Source organism: Dermatophagoides farinae, chromosome 6 (genome assembly GCF_024713945.1).
Source record: "Dermatophagoides farinae isolate YC_2012a chromosome 6, ASM2471394v1, whole genome shotgun sequence".
Lineage (NCBI taxonomy): Eukaryota > Metazoa > Arthropoda > Arachnida > Sarcoptiformes > Pyroglyphidae > Dermatophagoides > Dermatophagoides farinae.
In genome coordinates, this window is record NC_134682.1 from 1,511,732 (window position 1) to 1,539,712 (window position 27,981).

A 27,981-nucleotide genomic window follows, 5' to 3' on the forward strand; every position below is an offset into this window, starting at 1 on the left:
TATTAAATTTTGCAACATAATGGGCAAGAAAAAGAAAAATCAAGATTTCCGGAAAATAAAATTAAGAGCCGGAAAAAAATTACCAAAACATCTTAATGAAGCAAGACCAGAAATCAAAGCAAAAAAAATTAAAATTAATTCTACAATCGAATCTATTGATCCGATAAAATTATTATCAAATTCTTCGATTAATACTAAACTGAAATTAATTTATCTGATTAAATTTGTCAAGAAAATTTCACAAGATGATAGCCAATCATGTGATGGTGACCAAATACAAATTATTTGTAAATATCTTACCGATAATGATCATCGTGTTCGTTGTGAAGTGTTGAAAGCATTGCGTATTTATTTTAAAAAAATCAATGCTTCTACCAAATCCGATAACCGATCGCAATTTTCACCAACATTAATGATGATTATGAAATTTGTCAGCTGTGGTATCACTCATATTGATCAAAATATTCGTAATGATTCGGAAAAATTATTATCTTACCTCATTGATCAACATGATCCATCCATGACACAACATTTGATGCAATTGTTCATGACAAAAATAACTTCATCTACGTTCAAATCATTGGATTCTAAATTTTATCCACTTTTGAAAAGATTTATCATCAAAATCAATGAACAAATTCCTGCTTCAATATCGAACAATTTCGAACAAGTGTCAATCAAACCAAAAGAATTCATCTGGAATGGTGATAATGGTCATTTGAATATTTTGCATTTAAATGATAGACCATCGTTAAATGAACGATTTTCAAACATTTCAAGTTTTAATTTAACGTTTCAGAATATAACCCAAAATAATATTGATAAACTATTTTTTCAAACTGTAAAAGAAATGGTCATCAAAGATGTTAAATCATTGATTGGAAAAGGAATGCAACGAGCGTTATCGTTTACCGATAGCACTAAAGCTATTACTGCCATTGAATTGACACATCGATTTAAATGTCATAATGAATTGTTCGAATTTTGGAACAATCCAGCTAAAATTCCACATATTACAGTTATGCATGACAATGAACATGCTAACCAAAAACAAAATGCTAAACAAAATCGTCAAATACATAATTCACAAACATATATTAATCGTTTATTGGAAAATTTTAGAGTTCAATTTTTTAAAAATTACAAATAATTTGTAATGTGATTGTGATAATAATAATAAATTTTTTTTTAATAATTGATATAATAAATTTAAAAAATTTCTTCTGCATTGATCGTTTTTTCTTTTTTGAATTGTTGAAATTTTTCAATCAAATCTAGAATGGAAATTTCACCATGAATCTTATTATCCCGAGTACGTACATTGACCGTATTGTTTGCTGATTCTTTATCACCGACCACCAAAATAAAATTGAATTGTGCCAATTGTGCATTACGTACTTTTTTATTAATGGTTAGACCTGGATCCAGTTCACAAGCAGATTGAAATCCAGCATCATGTAGCTGTTGTCGTACTTTTTCAGCATATTCATTACAACTTGGTCCAACAGGAAGAACAATAGCTTGTCTGGGTGACAGCCAAAATGGCCTAAAGAAAATAATGAAAAAATAGAAATATGATAAAAATCATTTAAACATCGAATCTTTTTTCAGTATAAAAAGTAATGATATTAATACCATTTTCCAGCAAAATTTTCCGTTAAGATGGCAATAAATCGTTCAACCGAACCTAAAATTGCTCGATGAATAATAACAGGACGTTTTTTTGTTCCATCTTCAGCCGAATAATTAAGATTAAATCGAATGGGTAATTGAAAATCTAATTGAATCGTTGCACATTGATGTGGACGACGTAATGCATCATTAATGGTGATATCAATTTTAGGGCCATAAAATGCACCATCACCGGGATTTAATTTCCATGGTATACCCGATTCATTCAATGCATCGGCCAAAGCTTTTTCGGCTTGATCCCAAACAGCTAGTTCGCCTAGATAACCTTCAGGCCGAGTCGATAAGCAAAGATCAAAAGTGAAACCAAAAAGTGAATAGACGGCATTTAAAAAGTCTAACGCGCCACGTATTTCTTTGTTAATCTGATCAATAGTACAGAATATATGGGCGTCATCTTGTTGAAATCGACGAACACGTGTCAAACCGGTTAATGCTCCCGATAATTCGTTACGATGTAATACACCAAAATCGGCCAAACGAAATGGTAGATCACGCCATGAACGAATATCTGAATCGAATATTAAACAGTGACCAGGACAATTCATTGGTTTGAGACCAAATTTCTCTTTTTCCAATTCAAATTGAAACATATTATCAGCATAATGTTCAGCATGACCAGAAATATGCCATAATTTCATATTGAAAATATTGGGCGAAACAACTTCCTGGAAACCACGTTTACGATATTCACTCTAGGGATTAATTTATTTTATAAATGAATATTATCGATTAATTTTTCTCAAATCAAAATTACCCTTATATAATCAATTAAAGTGTTGTAAATGAATGCTCCGCGTGGAGTGAAAAAACATGATCCTGGACTAAGTTCATGGAAAAAGAAAAGACCTTGTTCACGACCAATTTTTCGATGGTCTCTCTTGGCCGCTTCTTCTTGAAATCTTTGCCATTCTTTTAATTGTTTTGAATCCGGAAATGAAATACCATAAACTCGTTGCAATGCTTCTGCATCAGCTTTTCCTTCCCAATATGATGATGATGACTAATGGTTTAACAAAAAAAAATTGATGAAAAGCCATAAAAACTTCACAAAAATTACCTTGGTCACTTTGAATGCTTTGACAAATCCCGTATGTCTTACGTGCGGTCCACGACAAAGATCAATTAGACTACCACAACGATAAACGGTAGTTTTGGGATCTTTAACTTTTTCTTTCAAAATACGAACTTTAAATTGATTATAGGCGAACATTTCTAACAATTCGTCTTTGGTCAATTCTAAACGTTCGAATGGTTGTTTTTCGTTACAAATTGATTTCATTGAATTCTCAATAGATGGATAATGAGCCTGTGTAACAGCGCTAAGATCGATATCACCACTACAACAGCCTGATGAATACATGTCATAATAGAAACCATTTTCAATTGGTGGCCCATAGCAAAGATGACCACCATAAATTTTTTCCAATGCTTCACCCAAAATATGTGCCGTCGAATGCCAGAATACTTGTTTTCCTATCAAAACAATGGATTCAATTTAGTAAAAAAAAATTCTTCATTCAATATAAAATACCTTCCAAACTGTCAAAGGTTAAAAATTCTAAATTACAATTGGCTTCAAGTGGACGTTCCAGATCCCAAAGTGCACCATTAACTTTGGATATGACCAACGTATCACAAAATGACTTCGGACAAATCTGTCTAGCCACATCGATCGGGCTGATTTTCCAACTATTACCCTTTATTTCTCTTGTTTCACCATCTTTATTCTTAGCATTAATAGTGATTTCAATGCTTTTGTTTTGATTATCGGCCAATTCAGCTTCATAGCGTTTTTTGAATTGTTCCCACAATACTAAACGTTTAGCGATGAAATCCGGTTGTGGATTTAAATCATTCAATGTCATATTGCTAATCTTTTGTTCTACTTCGGCTGCCATTTTATAATTCTTTCGATAATGAAAATGAATAGAGAAAACGAAAATAACAATCAGATATGAAAATAAGAAAAAAAAACTCATACTTACCACTGAAAATCGATGAAATTTTCGAGATTGAATATATTGAAGTTTATGTGTGATGATATAATGATATTGTTTTGGAAATTTATAATGAAAACTATAATAATATCTAAAAGAAAAAGATGATGTAAGAAATGGTGGAAATTTCATCAAAGAAAAAAAATTGGATCACATTGAAACTCGTAACAAAGAAACGTGTCCGATGCACAATTGTGCAAATACATATATAGCTCATTCACGTATTGCTCATCATCATCAACACATTCAATTGAATCGACGACTGTCGCACACATGCATGTAAACAGTTTTCTACATTGACGAACAATTTGTGTCTATATAGATGAATTTTGAATTTCTTTTTTATAATCAAACAACAAAAAAAAAATCTGAAAATCCATGATGATCCTGTATATAAAACGTGCAGATGACAAATTAAATATCGATTGAAAAAAAATGTCCGAAATAAAAGAAAAATTCATACTTCAAGTGAATTTTCGATTTTTTTTTTGTAATGATGATGACTTCTAATTCGATGATTAAAAATAGTTATAATGCTGAATTGTTAAGAGCTAATTCAATATGAAAAAAAAACAAATCCAATTAATTATGGAACAATCAATCTACAGCAATTATGAATATGTTTTTAATAATGATTAAAATTCAGAATTTATTAATAAAGATGATTTACATCTTTTCATAGTGGCAGGAAATTCATAATAATTATGAACCAAAATAAAAACGACAACGAGCCGCGCCTGAGCTCTCCTTAGATGGAAGAAAAGGTTCATTAGTTTCATTATTGTTATCATCCACTATATCATAATCGTTTTCTCTTGACTGATTTTTAGGTGAATTCAACTTTTCAAATTGTGACAACTCGCTAGATACTAGAAACAATAAAATTTCATTATTGTAATTAATCTTTATGTAATAAAAATGAATGCAACAAAAAGTATATACCTGATTGTTTTTGATTACTTTGTTGATTTTTTCTTCTATTCCAAGGTTTATAAATATAAATAAATATTGAAATGATGACAATGATAATGAGAATGATAATAGCCCAACCCCAACTCCCACTCCAAAATTTGAATTCGTAAAAGTTATTTGTTATTGTTTTTGTAGTATCCGTCGTGTTTGTTTCTACAGTACTGGTCATCATTGGCTCTGTAACATCCGTTGTCTTGGTTTCTACAGAGCTGGTCATCATTGGCTCTGTAGCATCCGTTGTCTTTGTTTCTACAGAGCTGGTCATCATTGGCTCTGTAGCATCCGTTGTCTTTGTTTCTACAGAGCTGGTCATCATTGACTCTGTAGTATTCGTAGTCATTATGTTCAAATCCGGACAATAGTAATTTTCATCCGGTAAGCCTGAAAAACATTCACAATTACCTTCAGATGAACATTTTTGTTCGCCGAAACAATCTTTATTTGGATTGCATCTTACAAATGGAATACAAGATTTCTTGTGATAGGTTTCTTGACAATCAAATTCACATGAGTCGTTTCCATTCTTTTCATTAAACCCACAATCCGGTTTACAAAAATTTTCAAAACATTCGAATTTATGACGACAATCGCTTGTTTTATTGCAAGAGCCAAATCTTGGTTGACATTTACCTGATATGTCTTTGAATTCAGGTATACAAATGCACTTAGTTCCGTTATGATATTCGCCAACTCCACAATTATTATTTTCTAATATTTCTAATCGAGAAAATGAATTTTAATCAGAAAAAAATATATTCATAAGATTTTCAAGTTTTTTTCCAATTTTCAACATACCTGTTGATTGTAAAATAAAATAAGAAATGATAATCACGATGAAATAGAAGAGAAAAAAAGTTTTGAAATTAATTAAAAAATTCATTTTTGGTGCGAAAAAAATAACTTATTTATTTATTTTATTTATAACTCAAAATGCAAATTTTTTTTCGTATAATTAATTAATGAATATTCTTATACAAATATCAGAAAATTTCAACTGATAATCTCTAATACAAAGATCAATATTATTGTTTGCAAAAAGGTCAAAATAAAAATCTTTTGTAAACAGACAGACAAATGATTAAATTTAGCCACAAATACCTAACGGTAATGAAAATAACAATAAAACAATACCTACGCAGCAATACACACACCTACATATAAGTCAATTGTTATGGTAATGGTTTTCTTAATATCTAGATGATAAGACAAATCACTTAATAATGAAATAAATTTTCTTTTAAAATTAAAATCTAATCAACAACCCAACTCATTTATTTAGGTAAATTTGTTGATCAAAATTTACAGGTAAAATTTCCGATTGCCAGTAATGATATGTATCGATGGGGTAACAGTAACCTGATTTCGAATCACACTAACACCAATTATTGAAACCAAAACGAATAGACATGTTTGGAATGAATTGTTTAAATGGATTGGAACCATAATAAGAAATCATTTGTTCATCAATGCTAACTTTTTCGGATAAAAATCCGAATTTTTCAAATTTCTTGTTATGATATTTCAATAAAGTAGTTTGAATAATAGTAGTGTTTTCTCTTATATGTTTTTTATGTATATAAATTTCTTTTTCATTTAATAAATTTTAGTTTTAAAAAAATTTAACATTATTCCTTTTAGGGAAGCATTAAATTTTTTTTCCTTGACATGGGGCGTCAAAATTCTATTTTCAATTGGGTGCTCAGTAGCCACGTCCACGTCTGAGAGCTGTTCAGATCGAAAAAGAGGTTCTTCATTTTCATTTTCGTTATCATTTCTTCTATAGTCGTTTCTTGACTGCCTTTCGCGTAAATTAAAAGTTTCAGTTTCAATTGGTGGCGACCCGTTATTTCCTAAGAACAGTAAATTGTGTTAGAAAAATGAAATTTCATTATCATTATTGTAATTAATTTTTTATTTAATAAACATGAATAAAACAAAAAGTATACCTGATAGTTCCCGATTTTTTGATGGATTTGTCCGATACTTTATTATACAAATTAATAATACTAATGCAATTAAAATTAATAATATAATCAATCCAATAATAATCCACCACTTCCATTTAAAGTTATTTGTCATCGTTTTTGTAGTATCAGTCGTCTTTGTTTCTGCAGTGCTGGTCATCATTGGCTCTGTAGTATTCGGAGTCATTAAATGCAAATCTGGACAATCGTAATTTTTATCCGGTAAGCCTGAAAAACATTCACAATTACCTTCAGATGAACATTTTTGTTGGCCGAAACAATTTTTATTTGCATCGCATCTTACATATGGAATACAAGCTTTCTTGTGATAGGTTTCTTGACAACCAGATTCACATGTGGTGATTCCATTCTTTTCATTAAACCCACAATCCGGTTTACAATAATATTCAAAACATACAAATTTAGGAAGACAATAGCTTGTTTTATTGCAAGAGCCAAATCTTGGTTGACATTCACCTGATATGTTTTTAAATTCAGGTAAACAAATGCACTTTGTACCGTTATGATATTCTCCATCTCTACAATCATCATCTTTTAATATTTCTAATCGAGAAAATGAATTTTAATCATAAAAAAATATATTCATAAGATTTTCAAGTTTTTTTCCAATTTTCAACATACCTGTTGATTGTAAAATAAAATAAGAATTGATAATCACAATGAAATAGAAGAAAAAAAAAGTTTTAAAAAGAATTGAAAGATTCATTTTTGGTAAGAAAAAAAAATAACAAAGACAATACCTACGCAGAAATAGTTTGCAATTTTCATATAATAATTGTTATGGTAATAATCTTTAAAGAAATTTAAAAAATAAATTTTTCTTATTATTGTCATGCGGATTGATGATAATGATAATCTAAATGAGGAGAGAAATAAATCCAAACCACATAATAGACATGTATTAAGGATGATGATATGGCAATCTAATGATTGTGAAATGAAATTTTTTTTTTTTTTTTTTTTTTTGAATCAAAATCTGACCGACAACCAAACCCATTTATTCAGGTAAGAATAAAAAAGAAAAAGAAAATTCTTTTTAAAACAATAAATTTTTTTTGTTTACCCGAACAACAGAAATCAAAATGGCAAGAATTTAATGTTACAAATTTTTTTTTTGCACAGAATTTATATTGCATTCGTTTTTCATTTCCATTTGTTATTAGAACATTTTCAATGAATGATGATGATGATAATAATGTGTACTGAATAGCGCCATTAACCACCACCACCATAATCATCATCTGTTTAAGCCATGATTATGAAAAAAAAAAATTTTTTTTGAAAATTACACTGATTTGAAATGGATCACTCGTCCGAATCAAAATTCAAAAAAAAAAGCAAAGAAGAAATGAAAATATATTCTTTTTGAATAAATAAACATAGACACACACACATTGTTATCTGTTTAATAAATAAAATTCCATTTTATACATTCATATAAATTCATAAATATAAGGAATAACATTATTAATGACAGAATTAAGAATATTCTTTCTTTCTTCGTTTTTATACAACAGCAACAACAACAACAATGATGTTTTTTTCGATTCTTCAAAAAAAAAAAAAAAAAAAAAAAATAAAATAAAATAAAAATAAAAACATAAAAAACACATGTTTAGAATATGAATTTTTGTTTGAAACATTTTTGAACATCCAACAACAACAACAAAAAAAATATATATTTACATGTTTTTTGACTGGCATTGGTAATGGAAGTGGTGTGTGAATGGTTTTAACATTGCATTCACAATTTTTTTCATTTTCTTTCTTTCTTCATTGACCTTAGACATTCATTGACATTGGTTATTGTTTGTTTTGTTTTGTTACCATTGTCAAGTGTATGTGTGTGGTGTGTGTAAAAGTTTTTTCTGGATTGTTGAAAAATTGGTTCATCATCACATCAGTATTATTTTTATATTGAGTTGTATTGACGTTTGAAACCACAAAAAAAACAACATTTTGAAACAATATTTGGATATATTCTGAATAAAAATGAGCAATCAAATGAATGTGGTGTTTGTTTCATATTTCAAAAAAAAATGAATTATTATCATTTACAGTTTTATTTACACAGTTTGCAGGAAATAAAAAATAATAAGATGGTTATAGAATTTTGAGAGAATATGAGAAATGGCCATTTGGTTGGTTGGTTTATTATCTTTTCTCTTATCGTATACGTGGTATGGTCAATGGTGAATGAATGAATAATGATCTCACATACATCGAATGTTTTTTTTTTGTATCTATATATTTACACATTTGATGCATTAATATTGTAGGAATAAAAATTCATTGAGCATCGAAATTATTGAAATAATGATGATGACAATGCCAGAATCGAAAATAGTAATAATGTAACATGATAATCGTCTTTGATGATGATGATGATGATAAATTGTTGTTGATATTGATCCTGAATGATGACCCTCTGAATTGGTGGCACTTTTTTGCTGTGTTGTAATTGTCATGTCTAATGTTTGTTGATTCCAATCATTTTGAACATCATTCGATAGTCGTTTTTCACCTATATATTTGATAAATTGAATAAAAAGAAAAAAGAAAAAGAGAAAAATGAGATAAAATGGAAAAAAAATTTCATTTCAAATAAATTCAATCAATCAAATAATTGTGGTGAGATGTGGGTCAAAATAAAAACAAAAAACATTCATACCGAAAGAATTTGTTACTAAATGTTGTATGTCCGCCCATTTATTAAAGATATTCTCATTTAATTTAATCATGAATAACATGTTTGCAAATAAAATAAAAAAGAAATGGGCGTCATTTTTCTAACGTCAAAACAGGTGTGTTTTTATTGTATATATCAAAGAATCTCATACAATTGAAACCAGAACGAAACAAAAAAAAGAACCAGCGGGATATTCATCATTATCAAATAAGAACAAATCAAACTTGAAGTAAAATTAATCATTTAACTACCATCTAACTCTGTGTGTGTGTGTGTGTTTAACATAATTACAAATAGAAATAACAATGATGATGATGATGATGGTCAACGCCCAGAATATGGAATATTCTTTAAATCATAATGATTCAAATTACACCAACACCGATGTCAATACTGATTTTTTTTTGATTTAATTTCATTTTTTTTATCATGAAAATAAAATCGATGGCCAAAAAAAAAATAACAATAATTTCATGTATTGACACGATTACTATGTCCATGATAATAATGATGATGGATTCTAACAAAATGATACGATTCTCGTTTTCTCATTTTGTATTTTTTGTTTCTATTTTATTCTGTATTTTTTGACATATCCATTTCATTCATTGATTATCACACAAATATCGTATCGAATGCATATATTATATAATATTCACCAATAGACAGGAAAAAAATAATGTCACACACAAACACACACACGCAAAATGTAGTTTTCAGTTTTAGATTTTCAATTGATGATATTAAATAATAAAAAAAAAAAATAATGCTGATGATTTGATTATATATATGACTATGATGATTGCAGTGGTGTTTATTCGTGTGGAAAAATCAATCATTTATATTCAGCACTATATTCACAATTCAATCTATCTTCTATGTGTGTGTGTGTATGCATGTTGTACAGGATGTTGGCATTTCATCCTGTTAAGCATCATTGTGTGTGCGTGTGTGTGTTTGAATTTTACATTTAGAAAAAAAAAATTCAGATTCGTTTCCATTCTGATTAGATTTTTTTTCCTCATTCGCTTTGATCAGAAAAATTTTGGTTTTTCATGATTTTTTTTTTACAGACCCCTACAGTACCATTACAGGATGCCGACAATCAAAGAAACAAAAAATCCAAAATCATTGATGATGAACATAAAAAGCGGTAAAAGAAACTACGAATCTTGCATATTATTTTCGACATCTCTAGATCCCTGGAGAACTAAAAAATTGGTATGATTCAATGATAGCAGTGGTGGTGGTGGTGGTGTTGGTAGCAGTCTGAAAATAAAAAGAAAAAAGTTTTTATTATCTATTTCTGGAGATAATTTCACTGTTTTTTTTTCTCTCTTTATTACAAACCAATTTTTTTTTCGTTTTGTTCGTTTTATGATTCAATACGAATTGATGAAACAGTACAAAGATGATGTGTCATTATGTATTGTCACATTTATAACGGAATTTTTTTTTGTTGTTCTTCTTCTCTTTATGAACAACTTTATCTCGTTTTTCTTTTGGCTAAATCGATCCATACACACACATAATCGCCCATATCATCATCATCATCATCATCATCATCAACGGATGAGTTAATGTTGTCCACAATATGATGGAATTTTTTTTTCGTGATTCTTCTACAACTTCAATACATCAATACTGATCATCATCATCATGATCCGGGATATAAATTTACAGGAACATTACACATACAATAATAACAATTGATAAAAAAAAGAACAAACAAGAAAGATGTAGAAATAGAGAAAAAAAAATTATAGACCCAGATTTGAATGTTTGCAATCTTAAATTGTCATATATATCAGTAGAATATTTATTACACACACACACACACACACACACACACACATAGATTTTATTATGATGTTTTAAATCGACATTCACAATATCAATAAAATGAAAATAAAATAAAAAAAAACTTTATCAATTGTTCAATGTTTGATATCTACACACGCATGAGAGATTTTAATATAATTCCATTATTGCATATAAAAAGGTAGTAAAAATGCATAGGTAAAGTGGTAATCAATCAACCATTATGATTACCATTCTCATTGATTTTGGATTTATTTTTATTTTTTTATTTTTTTCTACATCTTCATTTTTTCAATTGATCCGACATTTTTTTTTATAAACCGTTAGATCATGAGATTGTCATTATCATGTCAAAGTGATGATAAGTGAGAGAGAGAGAGAGAGAGAGAAAAAAAAAGAACGACAGGCTTTAATTCTTGATTGTTCCATATCAAATGTCAACACAAGGTCAATGGCGAACACTTTGGTAAATAGAAACAAAAAAAAAGAATGGAGAGACGTACCTTGTAAAACATGTACATATGTGGATGCTGGTTCAGCATTACTTGGTGTACAAGTATAATTACCACTTGAATCTAATTTAGCTTTATTGATCATTAAACGTGATATGATAACATCATTTTGTTCGGCACTTTTTTGCACTATAATACGTCCATCATCCGTTTCAGTGTAATCATAATTAATCATACGTTCATTGTGATACCAGAATACAAATGCCGGTGGTTCAGGTGATTGTGTTATTAAACAGGTCAGATTGATTGATTCACCAAGACGTACAAAAATGTTTGGATTGCCAATAATTTCTGTAACAGGAACTGTATGATTTTCGGGTGATAACAAACAAACAAACAAATAAATAAATCATTTATTTATTTATTTATTGCCCATGAGGTAAGAATATCAAATACATACCGACAATGTGCAAGTAAAAATATCTATGATTGACAAGTAATGGAGAAAAAAAAGAAAATTGAAGAAAAAGTAACATTAGTTGGATGCAAATATATATCATTAAATCAATGAATGGTGAACGAAAATTGAAAGTTTTAATTCATGGTGCATGTTTGTTTGTTTGTTTGTTCGTCATCATTATTATTAAAATAAAAAAAAAAATAAAAATAAACAAAACGAAACAAACAAACAAAAAAAAACACAAAGAAAAAAAATCGAATATTCAAATTCACTTGGGGACTTGGATTCTTGGATTTTTTTTTTGTTTGTTTGTTTACTGGAATTTTAAATATATGAAAAAAAATCGAAATTCTATCAATGATGATGATGATGATTTTCATATAGATATTTGTTGTTTTTAATGAACAATTTAAATAGTTTTTTTTCCGATTCGATTTTTGTTTTTATTTTGGAAAAAAGTTTTGTCTCGTTTTTTTTTCTATGAAGGGATTTTTTTGGCTTGTTATACATTGTCTGTTTCTATTCGTTGTTATCATTCACCATATCATGGGGTTCATCATCATCATCATCATCATCATCATGGTTGTCGTTGTCGTTGATATATATAATTGGATGGATGCGCACAATAGAATCATGAATCACTTAAACAAATTGCATTTTTTTTTGCTTTTTTTCGTTTTTGTTTTTTTTTTGTTTCAAATTTGAATAATTGAGATTACATTTTAGTTCGAATAACAACAACAATTACAACAACAACAACAACAACAGTAACAAGACCGAGATTCATTCATTTGTTGTTGTTGTTGTTGTTATATGTTGTAGTTACTGAAATCAACTGAATAATGGACTCAGAATGATCAGTGACATACACACACACACACACACACACACAAACTCATGGTTATCTTTTTATCTTGATTCTTTTACGTTGTCATTTTCATTCTGTTATCGGTCATAGTGTTATTTGATATACCAACCAGACACATGCACACACACACACACACAGACAATAACCCTTTTTATTTCTGAAATCAGAAACAGAAAGTTTTTTTTTCTTTCACTATTAAAATCATATATGGATAAAAAACAATGGCTAAAAATGTTGGTTGAATCAGTTGTTATAATTTCATTGTAATAATTTGTTCAATAACTTACTGGCTTTTTGGTGGATCCGAATTGATTTGACATTCGTATAGACCTAGAATAACAATAAACGAAACGAAAACAGAAAAAAAATGACAGAAAAAATATTAGACATCAAGTTATTTTGTATTTTTAAAATGGACTAGAAAAAAAACACATGCATTGGCAAATCAAAAAAGGGAGAAAAGAAAATTGTCAAACAAAACAAAACAAAATAAGATAATGGAAAAGATTTCAATTTGAATGCGCATTTTGTATTTTGTCGTTGTCAATGTTCAAATGTTTGATGTTTAAGGCCAAATGTTTTCATGTTCCAAAGAGAGAGAGAGAGAGAGAGAGAGAGAAAAATTGAATTTTATTCTATTTACTTGAAATGTGAAATGTTGAAACAACAACAACAACGACAACAACAACAACGACGACGAATATAATAATAATTTATCTTTTGTGCAAGAATTTTTTTTATTTTCACTCTTTATATCTAGAATCCACATGCACACAAAATATCACACCCAGTTAGAGAGAGAGAGAATGAAAATACACTGCCATACAGACTGCTGCTGTCTTATTATCTTACATTATCATTATTCTTATATCGTTTTTTTTCGTCTTGTTTCAAATGAATTCATTCAATTATTCATTCATTCATTCATTGTTGCTGGCGTTTTTTTTTATATTCGCTTTAATTCGTATCCAAATCGGCTGTTATAATTGTTTCGTGCAGTGTGTTCGTTGCGTTTGTCAGAATCAGGGGTTTGCCAAGCTAATTGAACATTCAATGTTTTTAATTGTCCGCTTTAACTAGAATATACAATAAATGACTATGCTGTTGTTGTTGTTGTTTTTCTGGACTAAATGAAATGAAACTAAATTGAAACTAAACTAATAGATAATGAACAACAAAAAAAAAAAGAAGAAAGAATCGATGAACCTGAAACGAAAATTGAAATTGAAATGAATCGACAAATTGAATATTTACCATACTCCCATTTTTTTTTTGGCCAGTGATAAAAATTCATTGAATCTATCACAATCATGAACAAATTACACATTACATACATTCATTTTGAATGAAAAAAAAACACCCTGACACTAAACACACACACACACACACACACACACACACTGACCAGAATGAAAGATAATAAATGAAACAAAAAAACCAATGATATCATCATGAAGATAGATGAATCTATGGATGTATATGATTTCCATTCTGGTTTCATTTATATATTGCACACAACCAAAACATATGCATGACATACATACAAACAAACAAACAAACATATGCATTAAGAAAAATAATCTTGGTTGGCCAAAATGGTATAAAATTCATTCCCAATTGGATTGTTCATAAATAAAAAAAATGGTCAACGATTGAATCAACAAACCATAGTGGAAAAAAAACAACAACAACACCGGTTATGTAAGAAAAGCCAACCCTTTTGTTTTTTACAAACAAGAAATAATAAAAAAAAATCTGAATAAATTCTTATTCTGTAATCATATACGGACACATTTTATATGTCTATTTAATTCTGTCTGGTCATTTGATACTGTGTGTATGATGGAAATAAATTAGTTTAGAATTAGAAAATTATTATTATAACCATGTCTGTGTATCTGTTGGTGTGTGTGTGTGTGTGGGTAGATGTGTATGCGTTCAACAAAAACAAATGTAAAGAAAAAAAAATACACAGAGTGGACCACAGTGGTCAACGGGTCTATTGGGAAAAATAATAATGATAATAATTATAATTAAACTTTATTTTTTTTTCTCTCGCAAAATGTTTTTTCCATCTCAGAATGATATTGTGCAATTTGTTGTTTTTTTATTTATTCTTTTTTGGTTTTCATTCGAACACACAAATGTTGCTGACCATTTGCTGACCATGATATGAGTGATGATGGTGAAGATTGAACCACCAAGAACAAAACAAAACAAAAAAAAATGCTACGTTTTTTTCATCTACAAAATGATGGAATGATAATGATGATGATGGGGAAAAAAATGAAAAACTTCTTGATACCAACAGCAGCAGCAACGACAACAACAAAAATGAAGGAAAAAAAACTTTCAAATACCAATAAGAATGTGTGTAAATATGTATACAGAGAAAATAATTTAAACAACAATAACCCGTAAAATAGAAAAGTAAACTAACTAACCATAAATGTACAAGAAAAATAGAAAATGCAATACAACCAGACGACGACAACAACAACAACAACAACAATTCTGATACTGGCATGTTAGATATATATATATTTTTTTTTTGTTTAAGAAAGTTAGAGGCATTTTTTTTACTCATATAAAACAACAACAACAACATTTGTAAAACAACAACAACAACAACAACAAGCAATAGCATCAGCAGTAGTAGCAATATTCTTGATGATTAATTATAGATGATGAAATTCAATAATAAAATGTGAAATGAAAAACCAAATGAAAAATGATCTACACGGCTACTAATAGTAGCAGTAGAATAAAAGAAAATAAAAAAAAGGGTATGACGATTCTGACACACACACACACACAGACACACGTTGGCTATAAACTGGACTGTAGTAACCAGAAAATATTTGGTTCCAATGATGTGACAATGTTTATATACATCGTATAAATTACGCATTGATTTGATTTGGTTAGTGTGTATAAACTCATTTCACAGACGCATACACAAAAATGTTATTTTTTTTCACTCCTTTCACGCCAATCCTCACATCCAAACATTTTCATTTCAAGTTAATGAGTTATTATTAAGACTTGTTATTTTTTTTTCTTTCTGAATAAAACACATTCTCATATAGTATAGTTGTATTAGGCTATGCTTGATTGCTTGTTGTTGTTGTTGTTGTCGTCGTTGTTTTTGTTGTTAGTTAGTTGATCATAGTTGTTGCAATATTGCTTCATTGAATACAGAATAACCAGTGTGTTTTCTGGATTTTTTTCCATTTCAGTTTTTGTTACACACCAACACATTTTCAATGTGAATTTTCTTTGTTCATTTTCATTATTTTCTTGTTTGGTTTGGTTGCTGTTGTTGTTGTTGTTATAGTGAACCGGTCAATCAGTCGATTGTTTAAGATCCGGAGATAATCAAAACAGAAGCTAGATTTTGGTTTAAGCTTGAATAAACTCGATAAACAACAACAACAACAACAACAACAATGTTTGTTGACAAAACAAAACAAAACAAAAACAAAAACAAAAAACCGGGATAAAAATAAATAGTCGTAATAGCAAAAAAAAAGCAAGCTTCACCTCATTGCATTTTTCTTCATTATTATTGTTCAATGATTATTCTTGTTGAAAAAAAATAATAATCTCCAAACATTCAATATGTGGAAAATTTCGACATCTCCGTTTTTTTATTTTGTTTTCGGATTATCTTTTTTTTTTTTTTTTTTTGATAACAAGTGTGTGAGGACAACAACAAAAAAAACGGAAATGGTTTTTATTTACCCACAACTTGTTTTCATTTCATTTTGTTTTTTGTTTTGTTTTGTTCGGATACTTTATGTTCCACAAAAGGCCCATCCATTCATTCATTCATGTCAATGATAATAATGAGAATAACATGGAAACGGCAATGGATACATTGATTGGATCGATTGACAATCGTCGAGACAAAGACAATTTTTTTCCAGTTAAAATGTCCTTTTTCTGACTTGAAAACTAAACCAGAAAAAAAGCTAAAATAAAGATGATGATTCTCCATTCCATTTCGTTTTTGTTTTCTTTTATGGATAAATTTTTTTTTTAGGTAATGAAGTTTTATCTCATTATATTTAGTTCCATTTTCCATTTTTTTTTCTCGTTTTCCCTCAATCATCATCACTTGGCACTGCCAATATAGTGGCCCAGAGAAGGTTTTTTTCGGGACCAAAATGAGAAAAAATTGCTCTCATAATAATAATAATATAATCTGTAATGGTAATAATGATGACAATCGGAAAAGAATTCGTTCACATATAAGAATCCAGCGACAACAACAGGATTGATGAATGAATTCTTAGAATTTAGAATCTTTTTAGTATTTTTTTGTTTTTTTTCCGGATACAATAAGAATCTTTTGGAATATAAAGACAAAAAAATTTGTTGTTTTTTTTCTCGAAAGATAACTAGAACATAAGTGGAATAAAGAAGACTGATAGTGGGGTTAGCGAAAAAAAAACATATACGAATTATCGTTGTTGTTCATTTGATCACACACACACAAAAAAATAGAATGAATGAGTGGGTGAAGATTCTCTTATTTTTTTTTTGTTCTGTTTTGTTTCTATTATTTAGATTCTTTTGAATTTTTTCGATTCTTTCGATGAAACTGGATGACCAAAAATTGAAATCAAATCAATTTGATGCATTCATCTTTCAATGTGGCAAATATCATTGCGGTTGTTGATGTTTCGGTTTCTATTTCATCCACGGAAACAGATAAATAGATAGATTTCAATGAAACTGAAAAAAATCAAACTCAAGACAGAAAAATTGGATTCTTATTATTCACCAAACACCATCATCATCATCATTGTCATTTGAGTTTTTGTTTTCGTATTTCCAAGAGAAAAAAAAAATGGTAATTTAACTTTTTATTCAAACCAAAGAAATGAAAACTTGATGATGGTGATGGCACAGCCGCTGTACTCCAATTTCATTATTTTGAATGAATGAAATGGATTCAAAAATGAATCGATGAATAGTATCATCGTCATCATCATCATCAGACTATTATATGCATGGCAGGCAAAAATAAAAATAAATTGCAAAACCAGATTTATTCACTAGGTGGATATTTTATTCATGGAACCAATTTTTGTTTTTTTTTTTTTTTTTTTGATTTTATTCAATATCGAACCAAATCAAAATGAAAACAGTATATTCAAGTGATAAACTTGGGGAAAAAAACGAATGAAAATTCATTTATTCTGCATATTAGTGAGAAAAAAAAACTGAACCAGAATGTGAAATGAAAAAAAAACGGTTAACAACAGCAAAAAAAAAACAAACATTTGTTTTGAAATTGCGAATTACGATTCGATTCGATTCGATTCGATTTGAAAATTTCTCCGGAAACAAAGACAGAAAAACAAATTTCGAAAAGTAACCTGAGTTGGAAAAAAAATATGGAGAACAACACGAAATGTTTTTGAGCAACAATGACAATTTTTCAAAATAAATTCGTTTTATCATTAGCTATCAATATTATTCATATATGGGATATAGTACAATGACGTAAAAGTTTTTCATAGGTTAAATTTTTTCAGGTTAGAAATTGTAAATGAAATGGTGAAAAAAAAATTGAAATTGAAGTTTCTTTCATCCATTTATCCATTATTATTATGGCATCCAAACATTAAAAAAAAGTGAATAAAAATCAATTTGATCAAAAAGACACAGACACAGAAATCATTTTATTTCATTCGAAACTTTAGATGTGTTGAAAATGTTTTGAGAATCCGGTCGTCATTTTCGTGATCATCATCATTGTTTCTACTCATATAGTACGTATATTTGGATAATGGAATTTTCTCTATCTCTCTCTCTCTCTCTCTCTCTCTCTCTCTCTCTCTCTCTCTCTCTCTCTCTCTCTCTCTCTCTCTCTCTCTCTCTCTCTCTAGATTGCGTAACTAACATATTGATCTCTCAGAAATCGAATTCAAATGGCTTCTATTTTTAAAATTGAAGAAAATCGACGAAATTGAGAAAATAGCTAAGAATTATGAATGTAATTTTTTTCCACAAAAATTACATTCATAATAAGTTTGCACCAAAGCAAAAAAAAAATTATATTTATGTTAATCATAATTTGCATTTGAAATTTGGTTCAAAAAGAAAATTCAAATTTTTTCTTCATTTTTTGAAAACCAATTCTTTGAATTTCATCCGATTTCTATGTTTCAAATTGAACGAATATCAAGGTTTGTTTGATCAAAAAGAAAAAAAAATGTCTCTTCAAATTCGACATTACATCTACAATGCAATGAAGCATATTGTTGATCAACATGATACCCGTCAATATCGGATATCACATAATCTGGAAGTTATCCTTTATCTCTTTTGGTTAATACGTGGATTGTTCATCAGTTTAATGTATTTGGATTCGGAACAATTTCCACTTTATGAATTTGATTATATGTCGGAATATTTTTGGAAAAATCGAAAAATTTTCAATAAATTCTTCATGATCCTCATTATATTGTTCACATTGACCGGTTTGCTTGGCATTAAAACATTTTTCTATTCACGTGTTGATACACTTAGTTTTCAAGTTCTTTATGATTGTATAGTATATAATACGGACCAGTATTACAAAAGTCTTGATAAGGATGAAAATGTTGCAAACAAATTGTCTACACGTTTTCGTCAATATCAACGGCAATTTGTTCGTGATCATCGTTTATTATCGTTGATGATTCCAGAATTTATCATGAAAAAATTAATAACAATTCGTGTTTGGATTGGTTCATGGTTGGAATTGGACCGTATTGATAAGAAATTGTTTATGAATCGGAATAAAATGCGTCTATTTCCAAATGCAAATATCAAAAGTCGTACAGATGTTTTGTTATTCGTATTGATTATTGATATTTTTAATTTTATTGTTCATATTTTTACTGGTAAGTTTTTGTTTCTAGTTAAATTACTGAATTAAAATTTGACTAACCAATTATTATTCATTAGCAATTGTTTATATAATTTGCAATTACTTGATTATTATTGATATAATTTCATCTGAATTGATAAGAAATTCGTGGATTATAAAATTTCAGTTGTTTATCGAAATAATTTTGTTCATACCCACTTTACTTATATTACTTCAATGTTCAATGCTTCTGTCCTGTTCAATAACGGCACCATATCAAGTATTTCATAATATATTAAATCATTTGAATCAAAAATTTTCAACATTATATGAAAATTTACGCCGTGGAAAACAAATTGGTTTGAAAGAATCGAAAGAACTACGATTCATTTATCGACAACATAATATACTATGTTATTATACAGTATTTGCCGATACAGATGCATGGAGCCAGGCTCTATACTATTATGCATTGGTTAGCATACCAATCAATGTAACATTTATGTGTGAATTGATTTTTGAAGATTTAACAGCAGAAACACGATTTTTATTTATATTTATGATGATTATGCACGCTTTTACTGGTCTTATTCCATTCATAGTATTGGCTAATGTATCGAAAGCTTATCATGCAATTAGAAAAAATATACCAGCAATGCAATTACAATTGAAACGTCGTAAAGATTTACGATTAAAACTTAAATTTGATGATCTCTATGAAAGACTTGTTGATGGCAAAAAAATTGCTTATACATTTGGCTATCTAGGCGTTCTGACATATCGTGGTTTATTAGAAGCATTTCTTGGCTATATTGCAGCTTTCTTTTTAATCATGGGATTCTATACTAGCATTTGATTGTAATGACATTTATTATTCACCATATCACTGACATTTCTCTCTCACACTCCCTCCCTTTTTCTGTGTGTTTGTGTTTTACGAATAAAATACAAATAAAATTCATTGAAATTTCAAAAATAATTGAATAAAACGATTAAATTTATTGCAAATTTTAATCTTGTATAAGTTTGTATTCTGTATACCTTTAACTTTGATTGTAACATGTATTATTGTTCTCGTGTATTCGTGTTTTTCTTCAGCACGTCAAACTAGAATCAATCAAGTCTGGCTAGTCCCTTTAAAGTTGAATCCATCATTATCATCATCAAATGTTGATCTAGACTTGATCAACGCATTGGACATCTCATAAATCAACGAATTGAATTTATTTATTTTCTTCATCGTATTTTTTTCTTGTTTTAAATTATCATCATTATTATCAATATAAACTAAAATTATCAAATCATTGAATCGTGCATTTTTTTTTTGATCTATAGGTGACTTGGTAACGTCATTGATGACGAACTCCAAATCGAGTTTTTGAATTAAAATGAAAATAATATTAGGTTTGTTAAAAAAAAAAAAAAGAACCGTCGTTTTTTGTACATAACACTTTATGTATAAAAAATCATTGTGTATCATTCGAATAAATGTAGTGTAAACAAAGAAGACAGTACCCTGGTGATTTTTTTTTTCATAAATAAAGTTAATAGCAAAAATATTTATAGTTTTAGTATAATTTCATAATAGTTATTTTTTGAATTAGAAAAAAAAATCGATCAATAAACAAAAATTACAATCATAATAATTTTGAAAAGAAGAAAAAAGAAAACAGATACCTAAAAAACTTATATTTATGTTAATTATAATTTGCTTTTTTGAATTTGGTTCGAAAAAAATTCAAATTTTTTTTTTCATTTTTTGAAAACCAATTCTTTGAATTTTATTCCATTTTTTTGTTTCAAATTGAACGAATATCAAGGTTTGTTTGATCAAAAAAAAAAAAAATGTCTCTTCAAATTCGACATTACATCTACAATGCAATGAAACATATTGTTGAACAACATGATACCAGACAATATTGGCTATCCCATAATGCAGAAGTTATCCTTTATCTCTTTTGGTTAACACGTGCATTGTTCATCAGTTTAATGTATTTGGATTCGGAACATTTTCCACTTTATGAATTTGATTATATGTCTGAATATTTTTGGAAAAATCAAAAAATTTTTAATAAATTCTTCATGATCCTCATTATATTGTTCATATTGACCGGTTTGCTTGGTATTAAAACATTTTTCTATTCACGTGTTGATACGCTTAGTTTTCAGGTTCTTTATGATTGTATCGTATATAATACGGATCAATATTATAAAAGTCTTGATACGGATAAAAATGTTGCAAACAAATTGTCTACACGTTTTCGTCAATATCAACGGCAATTTGTTCGTGATCATCGTTTATTATCGCTGATGATTCCAAAATTTATCATGAAAAAATTAATAGCAATTTGTGTTTGGATTGATTCATGGTTGAAATTGGATCGTATTGATAAGAAATTGTTTATAAATCAGAATAAAATGCGTCTATTTCCACATGCAAATATCAAAAGTCGTACACATGTTTTGTTATTCGTATTGATTATTGATATTGTCAATTTTATTGTACATATTTTTACTGGTAAGTTTTTGTTTCTAGTTAAATTAATGATTTGAAATTGAAATTCGACTAACTAATTATTATTCTTTAGCAATCGTTTATATTATTGGCAATTATTTGCTTATTTCTGATGCAATTTTATCTGATTTGATCAGAAATTCGTTTATTATAAAAGTTCATATGTTTATCGAAGTAATTTTGTTCATACCTTCTTTCCTTATATTACTTCAATGTTCAATGCTTCTGTCATGTTCAGCATCGGCTGCATATCAAGTATTTCATAGTACATTAAATCATCTGAATAAAAAATTCTTAACAATCTATGAAAATTCATGCCATGGAAAACAAATTGGTTTGAAAGAATCAAAAGAACTACGATTCATTTATCGACAACATAATATACTATGTTATTATGAAATATTTACCGATAAAGATGTATGGAGTCAGGCACTATACTATTATGCATTGGTTAGCATACCAATCAATGTAACATTTATGTGTGAATTAATTTTTGAAGATTTAATAAAAGAAACACAATTGTTATTTGTGTTTCTGATGTTTATGCATGCTATTACCGGTCTTATTCCATTGATAATATTAGCTGATGTATCGAAAGATTATCACGCAATCAAAAAAAATATACCAGCAATGCAATTACAATTGAAACGTCGTAAAGATTTACGATTAAAACTTAAATTTGATGATCTCTATGAAAGACTTGTTGATGGCAAAAAAATTGCTTATACGTTTGGTTATCTAGGCGTGCTGACATATCGTGGTTTATTAGAAGCATTTCTTGGCTATATTGCAGCTTTCTTTTTAATCGTGGGATTCTATACGAGCATTTGATTGTAATGACATTTATTATTCACCATATCACTGACTCATATCTCTTACTCTCCCTCCCTCTTTCTGTGTGTGTGTGTGTGTGTGTTTTACTAATAAAATCCAAATAAAATTTATTGAAATTTCAAAAATAATTGAATATAAAACGATTGAATTTATTGCAAATTTTAAGATTGTATTCTGTATACCTTCATCTTTGATTGTAACATGTTTAATCTGTAAAATCCAATCATTGGATTGATAACCACCATAACGGACGACAAAACGATCATCTTGTATATAAGTTAATGTACCAATTGTTAATAGATGAAAATCACGTAAACGAATCCAAGAAACCTAATTATTTTCAGATGAAGAAATATCCAAAAAATTTGTTACGAATTAATTTTAAAATAAATAAATAAAGAAAACAATCAATCAACTAACCATTTTATCACCAAGTGAATCAATAATACAAGGCATATAGGCAGGATGGCCAACTTGTGCTGTAATATTTTGATATTTCATTTCAGGATCATCATGACCGATTGAATTCATTCGTCGTATTGTCATTGATTTCGATGATGATGAAGATTGTTGTGAATGTTTTATTATGGACAACGTAGAAGACGAAGAATTAACATTTTTTAATGGATAATCTTCATTTTGATTATTATCACCATGAAATTCATTATCATTTATATTTTGATTTGAAAACATTTTACCATAATCATCATTATTATCATCGATGGCAACATAAGGTGGTTTCATCATCATCATTGCTGTATTTTTCCTATTCGATTCTTTATTCAATTCTTGATTTGTTGAACCATGTTTTTCAATGTTGTCATCATTCTGTGATTCATGATGTTCTATTCGAAAGGAAGGAATAATCGATTTATTCATAATATTATTGCTGTTATGCTGCAATGAACGACGAATATTCCGCCGTTTATCATTATTCAATGTTTTTATCGTTGTTCCTTTTGTCATTTTTGATGACGATATCGTTGAAGAAGAAAACGATGATGATGATGATGATGATTTCAAGTGTTTATTCTTTGATCTTTTCTTATAAGGCAATTTATATTTAATGTTTTCATGTTCTTTCTTGTTGTTGTTGTTGATGATGATTTGGAATTCTTTATTATTATTATTATTATTATTCAACGTTGTTTGTCGTTGAACAATTGGCAATGTTGATGATGATGTTTTGGCCTTTTGTTGTTGATGGTGTTTTTGTTTTTTAGATAACATCAATGTTCGTTTGATACGATGCTTTGTTTGATCATGGATCATTGATCCATCATTATTCAAGTGGTCGTTATCGTTGTTGTTGTGGTTGTTTTTCATATCACTATTATTCATTTCGTATTTATTTTGATGTATGTAAATCATCATTTCAATATGATCATCATCATCATCATCATTAATTCGATTCTTTCTTTTAGCATTTGATTGAGGTTTTTGTTGTCGACTATTTTGACTTAATAATGTTGATATTGTTGTATTTGATGAATCACTTTGAGGAATTTGTTTTTTTGTTGATAAGAATTTTAATAATAATGATGATGATGATGATTGTTGATGAATAAAATTTTGATCAAAATCATCACTTTGATAATGATGATGATCATTATTATGATTTTGGCATTTGATAATTTGATTGGCAACTATGTTTCTGTTTTGATGATGATTATGGTAATCATGACGTAAATCTAGAAAGAAGAAAAAAAAACAAACATCAGTAAAACAACTCACGAATTACAATTTTGAAAAATAAAATTTAAATACAAAAAAAAGCGGAAAAAAAATTTTTCCAATTTTTCTTCATAATCAAACCATATGATTGCATGGAAAAATTTTTTTTTTTTTCCCCACAAAGATCATCTGATATTTTCTCAATTCCACAAATACCAAAAATCGATCGATTTTATTTTTGAGATCAAACATCGTCTATCTCTCTTCGAAGAAAAAAAAGAGATCTTTCCAGATAGGAATTTCATTTTTTTTTACGATAAGAAAAAAATAAAAATTCCAATCAAGAAATAAAATTTTTCAAATTTTTTTTCAAATAAAAAAACATGTGAAAAGAAAAATTTAATTTAACCATACACACACACACACAGAGGACGTTCGATGATCTCATTTATTTTCAAACACATATGAACATTGTTGTTATATTTTCTTTCATCATCATCATCATCATCACCATCATCATCATCATCACCATCATCATTTCATGGCTTAGTTGAAGATAAATTTATCTAGTTTTATGCAACGATTACGATGGATCAACCATCTATCTAATAGGTTGGATATGAAAAGTCAATACACACTATCATTTGTAAAGAACCATGAACGATACGAAAAATCAATTTTGTTTTTTCTAAATTCTATTTATGTCACCATATAGTGGATAGTTAGTATTTGCCAATAGTTGTTGTTGTTGTTGTTCTGTAGTGAGAAAAAAAAATTCACTTGAGGTAATTTGTCAAAAGACGTTTTTTGTTGTTGTTGTTGTTGTTGTTGTTTAGTCGCATTTTGACTGAATATATAGTTTTATAATATATTGAAATGTAAAATGAAGATGTTATATACAATGGTTGTTGTCGTGTTTGTTGATCGTGTGTCCCTATTTTTTTAGATTATTTTGTTCCAAGTTTGAATTTAATTTCGTTTTTGTTGTTGTTGTCGTTGTTGTTATCGTCCTTTTTTGCAGTAAATTTAAACATAAAGAAAGAAATGAGCTAGATTCATCCATAGGCTAACAATTTGGCCAGAATCTTATTATTATTCGTGTATGTATGGATGAATGATTGAAATTCAAAATTTAAAAGCTTTTGGTAAGAGAGAGAGAAAGAGAGAAAAGAATGAATTTAAAAACAAACAATAATTCTTTTTTTTTCTGTCTTCGATTCTTTTTGTTTCCATTATTCTGAAATTCTTTATGGTTTTTGGAATTTCCAAATAATTGTGAAAATCATTATTTTTTCTCTTGATTTTTTGTTGCCGTTGACAATGTTTATTATGATCAGAAAAGATCATTACATTGTTCATCTGATTTGCTGTTCTTTTTTTTTGTTTCGATTTCGCATATTTCTTCTCCTATTTCTCATTTACCATTTCACGATTGTTGATTTGTTACAATTTAATCTTCAGATTTCATCATCATCATCATCAGAATTTTTCATGTAATTTGATTTGATTTTATTTATTTTCAATTTTAAATTAGCAAACGAAATTCTACCTCACACAAATACCTAAAAAAAACGAAAATCAACGTGATTGTGATATAAATAGATAGATAGATTGTTTGTTTGTCTGTTTGGATTTTTCTCATCATTCGAAGAATCTTCGCCTGTATATACTAAGAATCGGCATCATTATCATTATTAGATTTCCGTTGAAAATACCGAACTGAATTAAATTTGGAATCAAAGAAAAAAAAATCGAAATCGAAACGATCATTGAGAAATGATGGAGAAATATTTGTGAAATAACTAACTAAGCAAAGAAACGAAATAACGAAAATGAAATGAAATCAGAACGGTGAAAAAAAAAGCAAAAACGAAAGAAAGAAAAAAGATTTGCCATTTCGTTTTTTATTTTATTTTATTTCATCTTTCTTCTTTTTTTCACAAAAAATAAAATCCATTCGAAACGAGCAAAAGCAAAAAGTCAATTTTGTTGTTGTTGTTGTTGATTTTTTTTTATAATTAGACTTTTTTCCGAAAAAAAAGTCAACAACAACAACAACAACAAGATGAAAACAAAAATCACTCAAACATGATGATTCCTTCTACCCATTGCATTTAATGTTTTTCCGGACATTCTCACTTAATTCTTGTGTGTGTGTGTGTCTCGTTCTAGTAACAACAACAACAACAGAATTCCGATAATTGAGTTACAAACATTCGATACATGTATTCATTCGTTCATTCATTCATGGTAACAAAATCTTTAAATCGAGTTTTAAATATACAACAAATTCAGATTTAAAATACACATTGATGTTGATGATGAAAATTGTAATTTGTTGTCGATTTAAATCTTTTTTTTTTGCCCATTAATAATGCTACTATAATGCCCAGAAAAAAAAGGACACAGAATATTCCACACTGTTGTTTATTATTGTTGTTGTTGTTGATTTAATCGGGAAAAAAAATTCTGTTTTTTCACTCTTTCTTTTTCAACTAATCTTGATTTTCAACCATTTTGACAATGAATTAAATGATTTTTATCATGAAAAAATAAACCATATCTGATCATATAGCCTGATGGCTTGTTTAAATTCCGAATGGAATTTTTTTTTTCGTACACACAAAAAAAACTCATACCATACAGAACAATGATGATGGTTTTGAAAACATCTATTGTAGATTTGTATTCAAATCATGGATCATCATCATCATCATCATCATCATTGATTCAATTCACTTCATATCTTTTAACCAAATCTAAATAGATATTGTATATGTGTGTGCATTTTGCATTGTGTGTGTGTGTGTATGTGTGTTGTCATTCTCACCAGTCATAATTATCATTATCACATCACATCATTTTTGATGTTCATCATCATCATCATCATCATCATCATGTTGATCATCAAACAACATTATTGTGGCAGGAAGGAAGTGTTGTTCATTCATTCGATTCAATTCAATTCAATAAGATTCGATTCAAAAAAAAATAAAAAAAAAGAAAAAGAAAAATTCCTTATTCTTATTTGAAATTGTACAATTCATTCATTCATTCATTTATAGTCATCAAACATTCACACACACACACACACACACACATATGGTGAGAAATAAAAATGAACATTTCACATCTGATATAACCACACACACATAAC

At 28.3% G+C, this 27,981-nt stretch overlaps 6 protein-coding genes across 16 annotated transcripts in view; 2 read left to right on the plus strand and 4 right to left on the minus strand.

The window, feature by feature from the left end:
- The first annotated feature begins 19 nt into the window (after positions 1–19).
- Positions 20–1,224, plus strand: LOC124493844 (uncharacterized). Its single transcript, XM_047056951.2, has one exon. It carries the CDS (start codon positions 20–22, stop codon positions 1,148–1,150), a length of 1,131 nt encoding a protein of 376 aa, XP_046912907.2. The 3' UTR covers positions 1,151–1,224.
- Positions 1,084–3,970, minus strand: ThrRS (threonine--tRNA ligase). The gene is made up of 6 exons (XM_047056946.2): positions 3,678–3,970; positions 3,224–3,599; positions 2,750–3,165; positions 2,447–2,692; positions 1,636–2,384; positions 1,084–1,546 (listed from the first exon to the last, which is right to left on the minus strand). The coding sequence occupies exons 1-6, from the start codon at positions 3,819–3,821 to the stop codon at positions 1,210–1,212; spliced, it is 2,268 nt and encodes a 755-aa protein (XP_046912902.2). The 5' UTR covers positions 3,822–3,970; the 3' UTR covers positions 1,084–1,209.
- Positions 3,971–4,290: 320 nt separating this feature from the next.
- LOC142597594 (uncharacterized) lies at positions 4,291–5,541 on the minus strand. Its single transcript, XM_075731846.1, has 3 exons — positions 5,457–5,541; positions 4,632–5,378; positions 4,291–4,558 (listed from the first exon to the last, which is right to left on the minus strand). The coding sequence occupies exons 1-3, from the start codon at positions 5,539–5,541 to the stop codon at positions 4,392–4,394; spliced, it is 999 nt and encodes a 332-aa protein (XP_075587961.1). The 3' UTR covers positions 4,291–4,391.
- Positions 5,542–6,251: 710 nt separating this feature from the next.
- LOC142597618 (uncharacterized) lies at positions 6,252–7,383 on the minus strand. Of its 3 annotated transcripts, none has more exons than XR_012832306.1 (4): positions 7,268–7,383; positions 6,930–7,189; positions 6,608–6,853; positions 6,252–6,511 (listed from the first exon to the last, which is right to left on the minus strand). XR_012832306.1 is itself a non-coding variant. In XM_075732290.1 (4 exons), the coding sequence occupies exons 1-4, from the start codon at positions 7,350–7,352 to the stop codon at positions 6,255–6,257; spliced, it is 843 nt and encodes a 280-aa protein (XP_075588405.1). In that variant the 5' UTR covers positions 7,353–7,383; the 3' UTR covers positions 6,252–6,254. The 3 variants fall into 3 exon arrangements, 2 of the variants coding, with proteins under 2 accessions (XP_075588405.1, XP_075588404.1); XM_075732290.1 differs by having other exon boundaries at positions 6,608–6,793; positions 6,875–7,189; XM_075732289.1 differs by having other exon boundaries at positions 6,608–7,189.
- A 1,106-nt stretch (positions 7,384–8,489) lies between these two features.
- The window catches only part of LOC124493846 (uncharacterized), a 51,006-nt gene continuing 31,514 nt past the window's right edge, over positions 8,490–27,981 (minus strand). For 4 of the 9 annotated variants that reach the window (XM_075731743.1, XM_075731744.1, XM_075731746.1 and 1 more), the window contains exons 3-8: positions 23,571–24,841; positions 23,333–23,480; positions 13,224–13,266; positions 12,069–12,091; positions 11,660–11,971; positions 8,490–9,170 (exon numbers count right to left, since the gene is read on the minus strand). In XM_075731743.1, the coding sequence (XP_075587858.1) occupies positions 8,914–9,170; positions 11,660–11,971; positions 12,069–12,091; positions 13,224–13,266; positions 23,333–23,480; positions 23,571–24,841 (2,054 nt within the window). In that variant the 3' untranslated portion in view covers positions 8,490–8,913. Of the gene's footprint in view, positions 9,171–10,410; positions 10,605–10,685; positions 10,980–11,659; positions 11,972–12,068; positions 12,092–13,223; positions 13,267–23,332; positions 23,481–23,570; positions 24,842–24,965; positions 25,130–25,238; positions 25,330–27,981 lie in introns of those variants that run through there. The other 5 variants (XR_012832272.1, XR_012832273.1, XM_075731747.1 and 2 more) reach the window with 5 other exon arrangements.
- On the plus strand, positions 21,884–23,275 carry LOC124493842 (uncharacterized). The gene is made up of 2 exons (XM_047056949.2): positions 21,884–22,319; positions 22,390–23,275. Exons 1-2 carry the CDS (start codon positions 21,884–21,886, stop codon positions 23,145–23,147), a joined length of 1,194 nt encoding a protein of 397 aa, XP_046912905.2. The 3' UTR covers positions 23,148–23,275.

Bases quoted from the DNA above. Each gene is read 5' to 3' on its own strand.
- LOC124493844 (XM_047056951.2), top strand. From the start codon at position 20: ATGGGCAAGAAAAAGAAAAATCAAGATTTCCGGAAAATAAAATTAAGA.
- ThrRS (XM_047056946.2), bottom strand. From the start codon at position 3,821: ATGAAATTTCCACCATTTCTTACATCATCTTTTTCTTTTAGATATTAT. The intron at 3,600-3,677 runs GTAAGTATGAGT...CATTATCGAAAG, and splicing joins AATTTCATCGATTTTCAGTG to AATTATAAAATGGCAGCCGA. The intron at 3,166-3,223 runs GTATTTTATATT...TTGTTTTGATAG, and splicing joins AACCTTTGACAGTTTGGAAG to GAAAACAAGTATTCTGGCAT.
- LOC142597594 (XM_075731846.1), bottom strand. From the start codon at position 5,541: ATGAATTTTTTAATTAATTTCAAAACTTTTTTTCTCTTCTATTTCATC. The intron at 5,379-5,456 runs GTATGTTGAAAA...TTTCTCGATTAG, and splicing joins TTTTATTTTACAATCAACAG to AAATATTAGAAAATAATAAT. The intron at 4,559-4,631 runs GTATATACTTTT...TATTGTTTCTAG, and splicing joins AAGTAATCAAAAACAATCAG to TATCTAGCGAGTTGTCACAA.
- LOC142597618 (XM_075732289.1), bottom strand. From the start codon at position 7,352: ATGAATCTTTCAATTCTTTTTAAAACTTTTTTTTTCTTCTATTTCATT. The intron at 7,190-7,267 runs GTATGTTGAAAA...TTTCTCGATTAG, and splicing joins TTTTATTTTACAATCAACAG to AAATATTAAAAGATGATGAT. The intron at 6,512-6,607 runs GTATACTTTTTG...TACTGTTCTTAG, and splicing joins AAAAAATCGGGAACTATCAG to GAAATAACGGGTCGCCACCA.
- LOC124493842 (XM_047056949.2), top strand. From the start codon at position 21,884: ATGATCCTCATTATATTGTTCATATTGACCGGTTTGCTTGGTATTAAA. The intron at 22,320-22,389 runs GTAAGTTTTTGT...ATTATTCTTTAG, and splicing joins TATTGTACATATTTTTACTG to CAATCGTTTATATTATTGGC.